General features: G+C 52.2%; 1 protein-coding gene across 3 annotated transcripts; it reads right to left on the bottom strand.

Moving 5' to 3' along the window:
* NOCT (nocturnin) lies at positions 1-9,950 on the bottom strand. Of its 3 annotated transcripts, none has more exons than XM_065633917.1 (3): positions 9,933-9,950; positions 3,149-3,418; positions 1-2,081 (listed from the first exon to the last, which is right to left on the bottom strand). In XM_065633917.1, exons 2-3 carry the CDS (start codon positions 3,408-3,410, stop codon positions 1,246-1,248), a joined length of 1,098 nt encoding a protein of 365 aa, XP_065489989.1. In that variant the 5' UTR covers positions 3,411-3,418; positions 9,933-9,950; the 3' UTR covers positions 1-1,245. The 3 variants fall into 3 exon arrangements, with proteins under 3 accessions (XP_065489989.1, XP_065489990.1, XP_065489988.1); XM_065633918.1 differs by lacking the exon at positions 9,933-9,950 and adding an exon at positions 9,001-9,274; XM_065633916.1 differs by lacking the exon at positions 9,933-9,950 and adding an exon at positions 7,279-7,574.
* Positions 9,951-16,033: the final 6,083 nt, after the last annotated feature.

Here is a 16,033-nt window from a genome sequence, read left to right as displayed (position 1 = left end):
TTTATTAATAAACACCTGGAACATTTCAGAGTTACTATAGACCTTACTTTACATGGAAGTACTGCTTTATTTGTTCTGCCTCATCTTTCCTAACTATCTCCAACTGTTGTCCCTCTTCCCTCCCCTCCATGCCTGATGTTCTGGCACAGTGGCATGTTTATAACCCATATATGCAATACCTATGTCATACCAATAAGCACCATGCACACAAACACAGCTCTGTTGTAGCCTAAGTGCTTAGCCAGAGTTCCCCTGGGCCACAGAAAAAGGCTCCTTAACACTGTTGCTGTGTGATTTCAAGTCAGAGGCAGGATCACCAACTTCCCTCAATAAATAAATTTTATCTTCTAACAGGTTCCAGTGTAGCTTTAGATTCTGAAGATAAATAAAGCTTTCCAACATGAAGATTGGCCCTTTACTGAAACAGCGAGATTGACAAGACTACAAATTTAAACCATTTAGAAAAGTAATCCTTGAAGCAGAGGAGGAAAAACTCCCTGGTTAGGTGTGTCCTCTGGAGGGAAGCATGGAAGAGACAAAGGTAACAGTCACTGTGTGTACATACCTGCAGGTCCTGTGTGTGATGGACACATGCACATTCATCTGGAAAAGTGAGGATATTACTACACGATGTAAAGTACTTAGTCTCAGTTTCCTCACACTGTGCTGTTATCCATTCACTTTTAATGAGATTGTCATCTCAAGTAATGTAAAAATGAGAAGAGAACACTAGTATGAGCTTAGATTTGTTCATGTCTGAACTCATAAAGCTTCCTGTGTATTGCAACAGAAATGCATTTTCAGAAAATCTCACTGAGGAGTCAAGCCTCTTTCCCTTTGGTACTTGCACAAGCTTAACATGAAATGAATAAAATTAGCATGCTGTCAGGGCAAGTTGTTTTACAAACACACCTGTTTTGATTTAAATACTAAGTCCTCCACATTCATAGGAGGATTTAATCCTTAGATATGGGAGTTAGTGAAAGGGTAAAGCTCATTTGCCTTCTGGTTTTCAAACCCTGGCACGGCAAGAACACCCCAAGGAGAACACCGACGCCTTTCTTCCTCCCTTGGAGGCTCCAGATTAACAAGCACTGAATGGCAAGTGTAACTCTGAACAAGTGCCCAAAATAATGTTTCGTCAACAGTACTTCCTCATCCTTCAATAGCTTCCGGCTTCAAAAGTTTTATCTAAAACAACGTGGTGAGTTAAGACACTGCAATACCAGGTGGCTTTCCAATACGCTACAGCAGTCTGTCGGGGTCCGGATTAAAACTAAAGTCACACACCAGAGAGAGGTGATCGGAAGGGTAATTGAACGACGGCAGCCTGTTGGGCCCAATTTGCTCCTCAGTCAGCAAGCCTAGGGCTGAGTTCACGTTCAAGGCGTGCTGGGAATACCAGATATAATCCAGTGTGTGCCGGCACTCTCCTGAGGGCCGGATCTTCCAGGTGGTGTACGGGGGCTCTGACTGCCCGTCGGGGCTCAGCAGCTTGTACGCACTGTTTAAGTTGAGGCTGGAGTTGGAAAATTCCCTGTAGACCTCCTCAGTTGGCTCCGCGTTGAAGTCCCCGCAGATGATCAGAGGGATCTTGGCGCCTTGAGTAATGCTCTTCAGGTTCTGGAGAAGATCGCAGCCTTGCGCGGACCGAAACCTCTCCCAGCCAGTGCGAGCTTTCAGGTGAGTGACAGCAATGCAGAACAGTCTTCCAGTTTCATGGCACTTCAGTGTCTGAGCGATGGCCACCTGGTTGGTCTTCAGCTTCATGGCGGTCAGCCGGATGTTGGCGCTGTTGATGAGCTCAAAGCGGTCCTTGAGGAAAAACAAGGCGCAGCCATCCGGCCCGTTGTTCTGCTCCACATCCAGGCACGGGGACCACGGCTTGGGGAAGAACGTGCACTGGTAGCCCAGTCGGCTGAGGAGCGGCTCAAAGGTGTCGAAGTAGTGGTCGACTTCTTGCAGGCATAAGATATCAGGCTTGTACGCCAGGATTTCCTCCAGGATGAGGCACTTCCTCTCTTCCCATTTCAGAGCTTCCATGGGACACTGAACAAAGTTGTCTTTGCCTTCTCCGAGAGCTGAAATTAGCAGGGAGAGGGGAGGAAAAAAAAAAACAGTTACCAACAGCTAAACCGGGCTGTTTTCCTGCAGGTTTTGCAGAGGCCAGAGGCAAGGCTGGCTCTCGGGAGCCAGCGGCTGCTTGCAGCCCAGCGCGAGAGCAGGCAGCCTTTCACAGCACCAGAAGTTGTAACGGAAAGTGAGACAAGGCTTTTGCAACTCTTTACTTTCCCTGTAAAACATGTGTGCACCAGTTTACACGCAGGCGATGGGTTTTGCAGGAGTAGCTTCTGACTTTAAGGGTGCCAGGCTTGTCAATGGGTTTGAGAATCCCTTCTCAAAACACTGAAGTCTCTCAAAACAAAACTTGAGTTCCCCTTAGAGATACAAGCTAGATTAAAGACTTCTTCCTCCTCTTCCTGAAACTCACTACACTGTGGCGAGTGTTTCCACATGTGGCTGCCACAGCTTAAGGCTAAGAAAAAAATGCAGTGCTATAGGAGTGACTTAACTGCACAGTATTAAGGCAGTCCCTCTGGGGCGGATTTCCCACCCCAAAAGATTTTAAGGTCAGGCTGTTGCATAAGTCAAATCCCAGCCTTGACCTTAAGAATGAGAAAATAATCAGTTAAAATTATTTTGAAGAATTAAGAATTCCTGTAACAGATGCGAATCCCTGAATAGTTCACCAATACACTAATGAGAAAACTGTAGAGAAGCTTTACAAATTAAAAACTCACAGAAGGATGAGTCTCTTCTGGAGGTTAACAACTATCTAAAATTGATGGGTCACAGCTTTGTGCCTATACTGTGTTCAGGTAAGACAGGCATTCAGAGCTGCCTTTGGCTTCACAGCTGCAAGGAGAGACCTCTTCTTCCTTCCTGCAGAACAGAAGGCAAGCCACTAGTTCTTATTTTCAAATGCTGAAAATCTCCCTTCCCTGGCGGTCAGTCAGTTGTGCCTCAGGTAATTCACCTCCCTCTCTTTGCCAGTCCCAGGCATGCCTAACTACATAGACACATCTGCATTTGAAGGATGTTGCCTTTGATCTCAAGGTTAAACCCTGGGCTTAGAGGCAGCTCCTACCTTGGGCAAGGATGTTCCACTGCATGACCCGAATGGGGCGGTGGTTACTGGCAGCATTTTTCTTCAGGTCCACAAAGTCCCTCTGAAACCGGGGTGGCCGCTTCTGCAGAACGATCTGACATTCCTCCAGCAAATCCTTGGGATCGATGGGATCCAGCCGGGCTGAGTCCAGCTGCTCCAGGCAGTCCTGGTGCTGGGGCACGGCACTGCTGCTCAGCGTCTTGGCAAGCGCGCTGTAGAGCCGGCTGGTACTGTTTCCCATGGAACACACTGGAAAGGAAAAGCTGGCGTTAGAGATGTCCACTGTGACTCTTCCCACCGCTCAGGCGCCTTATGGACAACCTTCCTACAGCAATTTGTGGTTTACGCAGGAGCCTGCATAAACCCGAGGTAAAAGAAGAAGGATGCAGAGACAGGGTTAGTCCTGTCCATAGTCTCATTATGTTTTGCTTGTTATCAGGAGTTGCTAACCTCTGCAGCATGCCAACTGTCTTAAGACATCATGCAGGTGTCTTCTAAGGGAAGAAAGGAGTTTTTCACCCAGAATAGCAGGGCTAAGACTAACTAAGATTAATAGAATAGCGTACTTTTTCCTTCCTCACAGAGCAGAGAGCCCAGCAGGTACACCAGTACTACCCGCTCCTTATTTGTGTGCAGCATTTGTCTCTAATGGAGACAGCACTTTGCCTGTCCTGGCACCCACCCTGTGCCTGTTTGGGATGTCTCCGGGCTCTGGGCCTCCTGCACACAGAGCAGCAAGCAGGGTGACTCATTCCATCAGGCTAATATTTAAAAGGAATCTCTGATCAGAGCTTAATTTGCCCCAAAAGCAGCAATGTTTTCATGAACACGGTGTGGCCGGATGCTTCTGCTGGCTTAGACATTGAGATGGGGAGTGGAGAAGGGGGGACTCTCCAGCTCCATGCTCCTAGGCTCATTCCTGTGACCCTCTTTGTCCTTCAGCTCCTTGCTCCTTCGTGCTCTGCCCCTGCTTGGCCGCTTCCAGCAGGCCCTGCACTGCTCCCCAGCGTTCCTTTGGCCATCCCAAGCACGCGTCATGCAGGTAAGCGGCTGTCACCCACTTCTCCTTGTTACTGCCTGCTAGCAGCTAGCCCCTAGCCCCACGTCTCCAAGCAGGGAGGTCCCCCCCATCCTGCACAAGGTCACACAGCTGCCATGTGGCGGGGAGGAGGGGTATGTGTGTGTGTCCAACTCAGTTTTGCCCTTTGTCTTATTCACAGGAGGCAGCTGCAGCCCTTTCCTTAGCAGGGGTCGAGCAGCAGAGCCATCCCCGTCAGAAAGCAGCCCTCGTGACTCTTGTGCTATAGAATAGCTTCCCACTTCACAAGAGCACAACCATGCAGCTGTAAATGCCCTAAGATTTGCTAACTGCATGCACGCAGGAGACTTAGTGTTAAGGGCTGAGCTTCAGGGTAGCTGCAGTGGAGTTGCCAGAGCATTCGTAACATTCCTACACATCTCTGCAGCAAGTCCTTGGCCTGGCTGTGCACGCCACAAGATCTCTTCCACCACCACTAACACTTCCACTGGAGGGAAAGTTTTGCTCTGAAGTGCCACCCTTGCCACAACACACGGCGAGTACTTGAAAGGAGGCTGTGTTAGCACTTCTCCACGCCCGGCGCTCTGCCCAGGTAGCGTGCCCGGAGGCTCCGTTTCCCTTCAAACACGGGCAGGAGGAGCAGCGCTTGCACCACAGCAACTTGCACGAGAGGCAGCGTTGACAAGAGTTTCGTTGTTGTCTCAACTTACGGCACTTTGCAAAGGTAATCTTGCGCAAAAGAACTTCCATGTTGCATTGCATTGGCCCATACTGGCTTTTAAGTAAGTTTATTTGTATCTTTGAGTTACTTAAGAACGGAAGAGACTTGTCATCTTGTGCTCGCATCTTGCAGTAGGTGTGAGGTGCTTCCCAACACACTTGCATGTTCAGCCTTTGCTAGCTTGAACTGCAGCATTACCAATCATAAGAGCTGGTGACAGACATAGGATAGTGACAGACCTGGCTAAAGGGGAACGCGGGAGGATGGAAGCCCTAAAAGTTCAATAAACATCCTAAAAGGAGTAAAAGAGAAAAGAAAGACCCTGCAGCAGGAGTCTTATGTTGCTGTCTTTAGGAAAAGAGGTACTTTTAAAGACACTAAAAACCGGCTGGTTTAACATACATTTCAGATGCGTAAGCCAGTGGAATACTGCCTCTGAACAGTTCTAAGTCGCAAATTGGGAATTTAAATTGGATGTAGGACACCTCTCCCCACATCTCCATCCCTTTAAAGTACCAGGAGTTCCTTGAACCAAGATGTGAGCTTGGCCTCACAAGCACAAATGTCTTTTTAAGTGAACTGTGTTTCATGCGTTCCAGTTTCTGCAGTCTTTCTTGGTTTACAATTTTAGTCAAGAAGCCAAGTGCGGCTGAAGTAAAAGAAATGCCATTCAGTAGTGAGGGAAATAGGCACAAACATGAAATCCCTAAGCAGGACCCTGACACAGCTGTGGGAAGCAGGAACAAAAGCAAGCTCTGCGCTGGTTACAGACGGGTCCAGCTTACACGCTACCAGAGCTGCCAGGCAGCCGTGCAGACACTCAGAGAAATCAATAGAGCTTTTAATGAAAGCTCCACAGGGAGCTCCTCACCTATTTTCGGGGTAGGTACAACCCACGGTTAAGTGCTGCAACCAGGGAAAAGTACACGGTGCTTTCTGCTCCCTCAGGGATGCTGTCAGCAGCTGAGTACAGCTGAGAGCCCTAAGCCCTGCACAGCTCTGCCCCAAAAAACACACACCCCCTCCCATGCTTCCCTCCTGGCACAGCACCAGCCGGGCAGTGGGAAGCCCACGCAGAGGCAATGCCTTCTGCACAGACCCTGCCATGCCATGGATGAACGTGGCTCATGCAGGGCTCTCCAAATGAATCAATAGGGAGTTATTCTGCTCCAAGAAACCACTGCCAAGAGCCTAAGTTGCTCATTGCTCCCCTGAGTCAGGGAGAATGTCAAAAGGGACAAGGTAGCACCAGGGAGGAGCTGGGTGCAATGCATCTGGAGCAAAAGCCTACCCTAAAGCTCTGAGCAGCTTACATCTGCTACAGCAGGACAAAGTCTAAGTTCAGTCATGCACCTGCCAAGCTGCAAACAAAGCCAGAGCATTGTCCAAATCTCCTCGTCCCTGGGGCAATGTGGTATTGAGCTCTTTATGGGGAGACAGGTGTAGCCTCACCTGCAAGCCATGTACTACAGCTCAGCTGCAGCACAGGTCTGACAGCTTTTAAACTCATTAAATGTCTCAGGAATGAAGAAGAGCTTCTGTCTCTTGAGAAGCCAGGGAAAGCTGGGTGAAAGACAGCCTGTGTTGCAAATCAAACGCTTTCAGGCTGGTGGCAGGTGGCTTGGGAGCCCTTGGCTGAAGGGAGACTCCTGCAGGAAGACTCCAGCTTAAGCTGACCAATGAACTGCACAAGTTTTTTTCCCTCCAAAGTGCTGAAACTATCATAGCACAGACTAAATTATTCTGTAGAACAGGGGCCAGACCAGTGACCTGAACATTGAAACTCCAAACAAAATCTGTTTGGTATTTTTGCAGTGCTTAACATGTGCAGGGCAGTGAGACAAGTCCAAGGTCATCGTTCCAAGATCCTTACAGCCCAAGTTAAATGACCTGTAACTTGCTGGGATAACGTCTGCTGCCAGTGCTGTGACACAGTGGTGCTGATGTACGCAGAAGAACAAGTGGTCTCCTGAGCATGCACTTCAGCAGTGGATGGTGAACGTGGACATGATTCACTTGGTGTGATGTTGCAATAGGGAATGCCAGCTCAGCAATTACTACTCAAGGTACTTAAAATTAAAAAAAAGCCTTCCTCTCAGCAAGGGTGGTGTCTCAGCACAGTAAGGGCAGGGGAGGAATTCAGACTGTTTGTTAACCTTCAGAAGAACACGGTGCAAAGTTCACGGTTTCTTCTGTCATCCAGCAATAGCATAGAGGAGACAAACTTATAGGATATCAGTCAACGAGCAGTCACAGACTTTATTTTAAGGACTTTGCTTCCAAGACAAGGGCTGCAGCATGCAGGCAGACCAGGGGGCTGCAGAGGGGTATCAGGGCCACAGCCCTTACCTTTTGGGTAAGGTGGACTGCATTCCGGTTCACCTTCCTTTCATCTCCTGCATCCCAGCACTGCTTTTGGCTGAAAGCCCGCACCTTGTTCACCGCAGGGATTTCACTGCCAGGTGAATGGCTCCACCACACCTGCAGCAAGGTCTGTAGTTGCATCAGCCCCCATGGCCGAGGAGGCTGGCAGTGGCAGGAGGTGACCTCCCTGCAACACCAGTTCTAGGAGAAACTTGGCAGAGAACATGCCCACGTGACAAATTCTGTGCTCCAGGGTATCATACTACATGTACAGCCTTGTTTGGGCCAGCAACGGGATTACAGCCCTGGGCCACCTACATTCAAAGCGGCAGTTGCTGCTGCTTAGAGTTTGAGTCCTGATTTCAGCATCTAGGCCAGCCTTATGCACGGGGGAGTCGGGACCTCGTGTAGGGAATTTCAGAGAGCTTGTCACAGTAAAGGAGGTGCTGCCTAGTCAACAGGCAACACCAGAAAGAGGGAGCCTCAGATCCTGCCCTGAATAAGACACAGAATCAGTACTTAGCACAAGCTCTGGAAACCCTTTTCCTCATGAGCGCACTAACCATGAGCTTGACTCTGCCAGCAGCTAGCTCTCAGACACATATGCTCCTCTTCACTGGAGCTCCACGAAGCTTCAATCAATCCTGTAGTTTGGCATCCTGGCCTGGCTTCAACGGGAGAAGTTAGAAGCACCCTGCCCCAGCCTCACCCATAGACCCCTCCTGCAACAGCACCAACAGGGAATGAACACACTTTACCCCAGCCAAGGACAAAAAGGAGGATTTCCTGCATGCCAGGTAAGTAGTACAGCCTCAGATATAACCCACCAGCAGGAGGCTGCCCAGCTTTGACCAGGAGCCTCTCCTCTGGGTATGCATTTTTAGCCACAGTCAGAGTCAAGCTGCTTGTCGACAGGCAAGGCTTAAAGCTGTATCCGAACTGCAGGGGCCCGGCTGGCGTGTCACAGGTCAGCGGGCAGAGGGGGGGAGCGCGGTGCGTGCCAAGGCGTTGTCCTCACAGGGACTCCAGGCACAGCATGCATCTAAGGACATGCGGGACCTCAAATGCTTTCCAAGTCTCATTTCGGGAAAGAACGGGGCATCATCACTGATACTCAACAGTATAGGCAAGGAGGAACCTGATGGTTTTGCACCACCACCTTTGCCCGCCTGAGGGTAAAGCTGCGTTTTTGCCATACACTGTCTCTAGCAAAAAAACCACAACCAAACAAAACAAACATTGTGTGTCCAGTGCATTCTATACAAAGCGCAACACTGGAAGAGAACGGTTCAAGCAGCCAGCACTACACTTCTCACAGTGGGAAAAAGCCACTGACCCATTCAGACACGTAGAGAGCTGCCCCATGAGTATGTGGTTTTATTCCAAGCAGCCAGCCTGCACTGGGGTGCAGAGCGTTCCCTGTCACCCAGCCAGGGCTGGCAAGGAGGGGAGGGAAGCTGTGCTCGCCGAAACCCTGCTGCAGCACGGGCGGGGTGCCTGGCAGAGCCTCTCGGAAGCGCCAGCACTTCGGGTCGTTTTGTCGCTGGCTGTCACTTGCTCACCCTTGGTGAGCAGAAGCCCCGGTGCACGCAGCGCTGCGGGATGATGTGGGCGAGAAACCAGACGTCTCTGCTCTGGCCGCGGCCCGGAGCGAGCGCTCCCGGCTGCGGCCCGGCCCCCCCGCGCCCCAATCCCCCCAGTACGCACCTGTGCGGGGCAGCGCCCCCGGGGCGGGCGGGCCGCCCGCTGCTGCTGCCCGCGGGGCGGCGGGGCCGAGGGGCGGCGGGGCGGCGCGGGACCGCGGCGGCAGGAGAGAGGCCGAGGTGGGGGCGCAGCGGAGGGCGGGCAGCGCCGAGCACAGGCAGCGAGCGGGGCTCTGGTACATGCTCCCGGCGGGGCGGGCGGAGCGGAACAGGACAGCTGGACCCGCGGCTCCCACGCCCGCGCCGCGGCGGCGCTTATAGAGGCGGCGGCGGCGGCCCGCGCGGCCGGTACATCCGGCACCTACCACCCGCACCCGGGGGGGAACGGTGCCCCGCGGCCGCTGCCGCCCGCACCGAGCCGGGCCGCGGGGACTGGCGGGGCGCCGCCTCCCGCGGTCTCTCCGCGCCTGGCGCTGCCGCGGGCGGGGGGCGCTGCGCCGTGGGCCGCGAATCCATTCTCCTCCTCCCCCCCCCCCCCGCGGCCGTGGAGTGGTCTCGCCCGACGGAGGTTTTCCGCTGTGGCGTCAGAGAGGGGCGAGTTCTGTTCCCACGGACGTCACAGCGCGGGGGGGTGGGCCCGTGGCCTCCGCCCCGCCACCCACCCGCCGGGGCGGTTCTGGGTGGCTGAGCCGTGGCCGTGAGCCACGGGGGGCACGGAGCGGGGTCCCCCCACGCGTGGGGCGGCCGCTCAGCGCGCCCGTGCGCTGCTGTGTCAGGCGGGAGCGCAGGGTTGCATCAAGCGGGAGCGGCGTGGGCTGCCGAGCCTCCCGCGTGGAGCCCCCGCAGCCCTCTCTCCACGCCGGTCATCGCGGCCGTGTCCCCAGGGCTGCGCAAGGGAAGAGCGTTCCCGCGGCGTGGCTGTCCCACGTGTGGCAGCATTCTGCGTGGGAGCCTGCGAAGCGCTGCGTGGGGGGCGATGTGGGAGCGACTCCTTACAATGGAGGTCTGGCCCCCGAAGCGGGGCGCTGGGGATCCCTCGGCCTGGTACCCGCTCCCTGCCCCTCCTGTGCCAGCCGAGGGGCCCCGGGGCCTCCCGTGGGGCGGGGGGGCAGAGGGGAGCTGGGCTTCCTCTGCCTAAATTCAGGCGGGGCCCGTGGCTGGTCAGAACAGGCTCGGCGCGGGCTCTCTTTGTGAGAACGCGACTTTTTCTGAAACGTTGCGTATTTTATGCGTTTGACAGAATACAGAGGTCGCTCATGGGAGGTAGATGCGTTCTGTGAGAGACGCTGCTCTGGGAGCTAGGCCAGGCAGGCAGCGCGATGTTAGACCCGGGTCTGCTTAAAAACTCGTCTGCTCGCCCCTGTTTTCCAGAGACTTTCCCTGCCCAGGGGGACTGGGAGCGGGCCACAACAGCTGCTCTCTACGTTTTGGTGTTTCAATACCACTGCCAGGGTGTTTTTTTCCAGCTCGCTGCCTGCTCGGCACAGGGCGGTTATGACCTGTGGAGAGCAGAGGCAAGAGAGAGGAGTTTTCTCAGCTCAGCAGAAACACTGGCTGGGCTCCACCGCCGAGCAGAAATCAAGTTTTGGAGAGGAACTTAACTTTGCTCTTTGTGCCATCAGGATGAATTAGTTGCAAGCTGCCTTTGTGGGTGATGTGCAACCTCTCTCTAAGCCGCCAGTGAGAAGATTTCACAGCCCCTTAGAGCTCCCAGAAAGATTTTTGTTGGGCACTCATGCAGGCGCACCTCGGGGTACGCGGGAAAGGGAGTCGTCACATCTCTGGGGACTGAACTGGCCTTCTGGAGCGAATGCTGGGTGTCATCAGAAAGACAGGACTCATATTTTCCATTGGGTCAGTGCTCCGATGTGATGAGAGCTCTGGCTTTCTAGGATAGCGTAGGTGCTTGTTTGTCCTAAGCATAACAGCTTACCCTGCTTTCCCCAGCAATGGAAGGTGATTGCATCTTGCCTTGTTTCTGGGAGATGTGAAGAGCAGTTGATCATTGCCCTTGTTCTAGCAGCTTTTTAATTTGCTTGAAGACTGACTGTCATTGGCCTCTTGGTCTTTTTTTTTCTCTAGAATAAAGAAACTTACTTCCTTCAGATCATGTCTTCTAAATCTCTTTTTCCTATTGCGCTCTCCTTGAGCTTCTCCCTGCCTGCCCCAGCCCGGAATCGAGGTGCCTGTGATGGGTGCAGAACCGGCAGAGCCTGGAGCGGTGCAGTGCTTCCCTGCTGCATCCTGCACACAGCCTTCCCGGTGACTCAGCCCACCGCCAATTTGCCCTTGTCCCTTTCGTAGCCATGCTCTGTCACTGTTCCAGTCACAGACCCTGGTATTCGCCAGGTCTTTCCCCATTGCATCCCTACCGGAATGGCTCCGATTTTCATAGCACAAGGGTTCCTGCGGTAACTCTTTCTTCACCTTTTCAAGGCAGGCGCATTATCTTTCTTCCAACACCTGGGACGATGGTTCTTGCCTGGATTTTGGAAGGTGCTTGCCAGGGGTTCAGAGATGACATGCCTGGGCGGTCTCCAGGTGATCCCTGCAGTGCCCCAGGGTGACACTGGGGCGGTCTCAGTGTGACCCTGGGGATGTCCTGAGGTGACACCAGGGTGACACTGGGAGGGTCTAGGGGTGATCCTGGGAGGGTCCCGGCGTGACAACGGGGGGGGTCTTGTGGTCACCCCGGGGTGACACAAGGTGGGTCTCAGAGTGACTCCGAGGGTGCCCCCGGGGTGACACCAGGAGGGTCTCTTTCCTCTACTTGCTTTGCTTCCCTACTTCAGATTTTTCTGTGTCTCCCTCTCACTTCTATAACTTATTTTTGATGCCTTGTACCATTTTGATGCTTCGAACCCTCTTGGCTGCGACTGATTTCAGTTAGGAGCCACCCTGATTTAATCCCTGAAGGGCTGCGCTACTCTGTTGTTCTTGTCTGTGGTTTTATCTATCTGTCCATCTTTCCTATTTGTCTTCATTCCTCATTTCCTTTTTGATTGTCAAAGCATAGATGATAGTAGCCTCACAAGCCCTCTGCTGACGCTGTTTTTCTCTCTACACTGCTTTTCTGTTAAAAAAGAGAGTACATCGGAACATGTACAAAGCTGCTACAGTTTCAAAGGCGGGTGGGTCCTAGAGTTAGGCGCTTAAATTTACACCTGGCCATGCGTAGGCTCATCTGCCCCTCCCTAAGCAAAATGTTTGATGCTCTAATGATTAAATTATTTTAAATGAAGATAACTAAAGAATGGGAAAGATAATTAAACAATGTTTTAAGGTAGGTAGTTAGTACCCTGCTAACTTCTCCAGTTTTCTGTGCAATGAAGCGGTCGTGCTGCCTGCCCTTGACAGAGAGCTGCCAGCACGGGGGGCGTAGGGGAGAGGCAGCTGGAGAACCGCGGAGGGAAGGGCTGGAGCTTGGCTTCCTCTGCTTTCAGACACGCTGACCACCCCTTGCCGATCGCTCAGCTCTGATTCGCGTCTGCCCTGCTTTAAATCTGCACGGTAGAGACAGAGGCTTGGTTGCCGCACAAAACGGTGAGCCCTGGTTCCTTTCTAACCAGACTCAGTGCCTGACTGGGCTTGTCTACTCTCGAGCCTGGGCTCCCTTGTCAGAAGGGCAAACTTGTGACTCAGAGTTTATTTCCATGCCTGTCGTGTGTGATAATCTGTAACCAGCTTATTTTTTTCTCCCTTTCCAGAAAGCCAGACACTTCTGGAAGGAAAGACTGGTTGGTGATCCAAGTACTCCATGAGCTAGCCTACCAGCCCTGCCATTTCTGCAGGGATTTGGAAAAGAAAATCTATAACACCAGTGGCCTTAGGGATAGGTAACTCGGGTTTCGTCGCGTTATCTGCCACTATACCACTGAGAGATGCCAAGATGATGGACTTGGTGACAGGGAAGCTGCTTGGCTGACTTTCCAGTCCTGCTCAGGAGGCGAGGCAGCTGGGCCCCCCTCTGAGCTCTGTGTCCTCAGCTCCTCTTGGGCGGTCGCTGACAGGCGCGTGCTTCCGAGCCGGGTGGCTCCTCATTCTGCTTCTCCTGCCCTATGGGAAAACCCTTTGTCCCCAGAGGTGGCTGCTTGTCCTCCCTGCTGCCGCTCCCCACCTCCTGCTCCGGCAGGTTTCACGGAGCCTCCTGGCTGCTCACTGCCCAGAGAGCTCAGCAGTCATTAAGTAACTAATGACTGGGAGGTATGATATGTTTATTATTCAGTTTATTACCCTAATGACTCAAGGAGCTGGGTGTAGGCCAAGCCACCTCGTGTGATCTATGAGGAGGAGGAAGAAGAGAAGGTTTCCTGCTCCCCGCTGTACTGAATGTGCTTTTCTGTGCTGGTTTGGGTGTTGTCTTTCCTAAACTGTGTGTGACTGAGCCAGTGTGACAATAACGAAGGTGGTTTTGAAAGAAATAAATTTTACTGTTGATGCACGAAGCTGTTTTCCACACCTACTGCATTGTCCTCAGGATTTGGGAAGAATGGCGATTTAGCTCCAAAACATGAATCAGTGTTTGGCTGACGTCTCTAGGGGTGATTCAAAAGTCCTAATAGCCTGCCATGGAAAATAAAATCCTGCTGAAGATACACAAAAGATGCAATTAATTTTAGGTACATGTGACTCAGCTTTCCAAAGAAACTCCTCTCTTTTCTGTGCCCCAGCTGTCACATGCACATCTGGCCGATGTTTCCACTAGCTGGGAACAGTGAGCAAGGGGAGAGATGGTGTCCAGGCCACAGCCTGCATAGACTGTGAGAGATGCTTCTTTTCCTGACCTTTTGACTTGTTGTTATCCTGGAGAAGCTGAAGTTTAAACATCCTGGTTAGCTGACAGACTGTTAATCCTTTTCCAATGCTGTGGAAATCCCAGGCCCAGTGGAACTATGTTATCTATCAAAAATACATATATGGCTAACATTTTTCCAGCATGTAGTGAAAACAGTGATTTCCACAAACTCTGCTTCCTCAGGATTAATACTGAGCTGAGGATAACGATCCTTCCACCTTGGTCACGCAGCTCCTCCTGTACGTCAGGAAGGAGCTTGTGCTGTGTTTGGTGCTGCTATCCTAACACTGTCAGCATTTTCGTCTTGAAAAAGCACGGCCTGAAAGGAAACGCTTCTTGTTCATATGATCCTGTGGGGGATGGACAGTAATCACTGAAATATCACGAACGGTGGATTAACAGGAAAAGAACCTGCAGCAGTTTGTTTCTGCGCAGTGCGGGTGTCTGCGGGGGCAGCGGTTTCTGACTTCGTGGTGCACATGCATCCCAGCACCTTCTCGTTTCTCCTGTGACCGAAGCCATCGCCAGCGCTGCTGGCTGCTTTCCCGTGGGGTCCCTTGTACTCCTGAGATGTCCCTTTGCCCTGCCACATCCCCAGGAGCCCTTCACCTCCGCACCATCGCCCTGCTGTGGGCACCCCCCCTCCTTGAGCAACGAGCCCGGGAGTGCCGGCGCACACCCGGCCAAGCTCGCCCGCTCTCCCCTCCGCGCCTCACCTTGGTCTTGGGCACCTGGGCAGCAGCTGCAAGCCAGGACTTGGTGGCAGATATGGGGATGTCAGTGGGTATGAGGGAGGCTGCCCCTAAACAGGTTCACCTGAGGTAGCAGCAGGGCAGAGGATGGATGTTTAAAACAGGCGGTGTTGCCATAGATGGGGGAGATAGCTTTCCAAAGCACTCAGCTCTGATTTCTCAAGCATTTCAGTGACTAAAGCATCTCAGAAAAGTGGAGCTTTGCTGCTTTAACCCAATATCTGTCTCCCTGAGAAATGAGCAGCAATAAGTCTGGGCAGCAGATGGCAAAGTCTTCCACATAGCTAAAGAGGAGAGAGGGAATGACAGTGACACTTCTGACATCTTGTTAAATAAACACACATGTCACTTCATCTCAGATATGAATGTACACCGCAGTGCAGATGATTAAACAGAGTACTTCATATTTAGAAGTAGGTGTCTGCCTGTTGTATCAAAATTTCAAATACTTCTACATGTGGCAGCCAGCTTTTGGCTTGGCTTGCTCAGTAACTCACTGAACCTACTTTGGGTGTAATTATTGGAATAAATATTTATGCTCTGAAGACCTGCTATCTAGCTTAATGGGGCAAAGCCATTTTAATTTCCTTTTTTAATACTAGCGATGTTGAAAGGAGTTGGTGTGTGCATAGCTCTCCCTATAGCCGCTGCAGCCGCTTGTGCTGCTCTGCTTACCGGCATCTGAGGAAGGGGGAAGGTAATTCATTTCCATTTAGCACATGGGGGAAAATATTTCCATTCAACCCTTGGTCTGTTTTCTGAGAGAAGACAGAAATGGGCACATCGTCCATTTAGGTTGTTAATGTGACTATTAGTGTTTTGATAGTAGCTTCTGAAGAGCTATCAGATGGTGACACGGTTTTTGGAGGACTCTAGGTCAGGCTCTGTGTGGCATGGTAGGGATGTCATGTCCCCCTGACCCACTGGTGGGTACTGGAGCCCTTACCCAGCGGTGTGTGTCAATTATTGGTGATGTAGGAGTGGAACGCGAGGCAGGTAGAGCGAGCACTTTGAAAAGCCCAGGGTTTGTGCAGCATTGACTTCGATCAATGTTTTTCCCTGCAGAGCCCAAACCGGGGGAGGTGCTGACCCTGTGGAGCTTGCAGATATTTAGAGGCAGGAGGAGTGGGGCTGGGGCTGCCCATCGGCATCGTTCATTGCAGCTGGTGCTGGGGCCTTCCCTGCTGCCCGTTTGCAGGAGGCCTGCAAATGCTGCTCTTTCAGTGTGCTCCAAGGGACAGAAGATTCAGCCTCCATCCCAGTGACTGCTTTGGGGGTGAGGATATCTTAAGTCAGGATGAGGAGATTCTTCTTGATGTGAGCATCATTTTTTTCCTTCCCTTTCTCCCTCCCTCTCTCTCCTTCAAGGTACAAATAGATCTCTCTTAGCAGGATTGTGACCCCAGGTTGGTTTGGTGTCTTCTGTTGCATCAGAGGAAGCACAGTGTTGGGAGACAGGCTGTGTAGAGGGCTTTCTACTCTCTCTTCTTCTTGTGTTCCCTGTCTCAGGGAGCTCTGGCTGGGATCCACTCTTCCTCCCACTTTTAGCA

Source organism: Caloenas nicobarica, chromosome 4 (assembly GCF_036013445.1).
Source record: "Caloenas nicobarica isolate bCalNic1 chromosome 4, bCalNic1.hap1, whole genome shotgun sequence".
Lineage (NCBI taxonomy): Eukaryota > Metazoa > Chordata > Aves > Columbiformes > Columbidae > Caloenas > Caloenas nicobarica.
Note: the sequence above shows the minus strand (reverse complement) of the source record. Positions and strands in the feature narration are given on the sequence as shown.

Coding starts and splice junctions, on each gene's coding strand:
- NOCT (XM_065633918.1), bottom strand. CDS start 9,178: ATGTACCAGAGCCCCGCTCGCTGCCTGTGCTCGGCGCTGCCCGCCCTC. Junction 3,419..9,000: donor GGGGGCGCTGCCCCGCACAG/GTGCGTACTGGG, acceptor TTTCCTTTCCAG/TGTGTTCCATGGGAAACAGT. Junction 2,082..3,148: donor GTGGAACATCCTTGCCCAAG/GTAGGAGCTGCC, acceptor TGCTAATTTCAG/CTCTCGGAGAAGGCAAAGAC.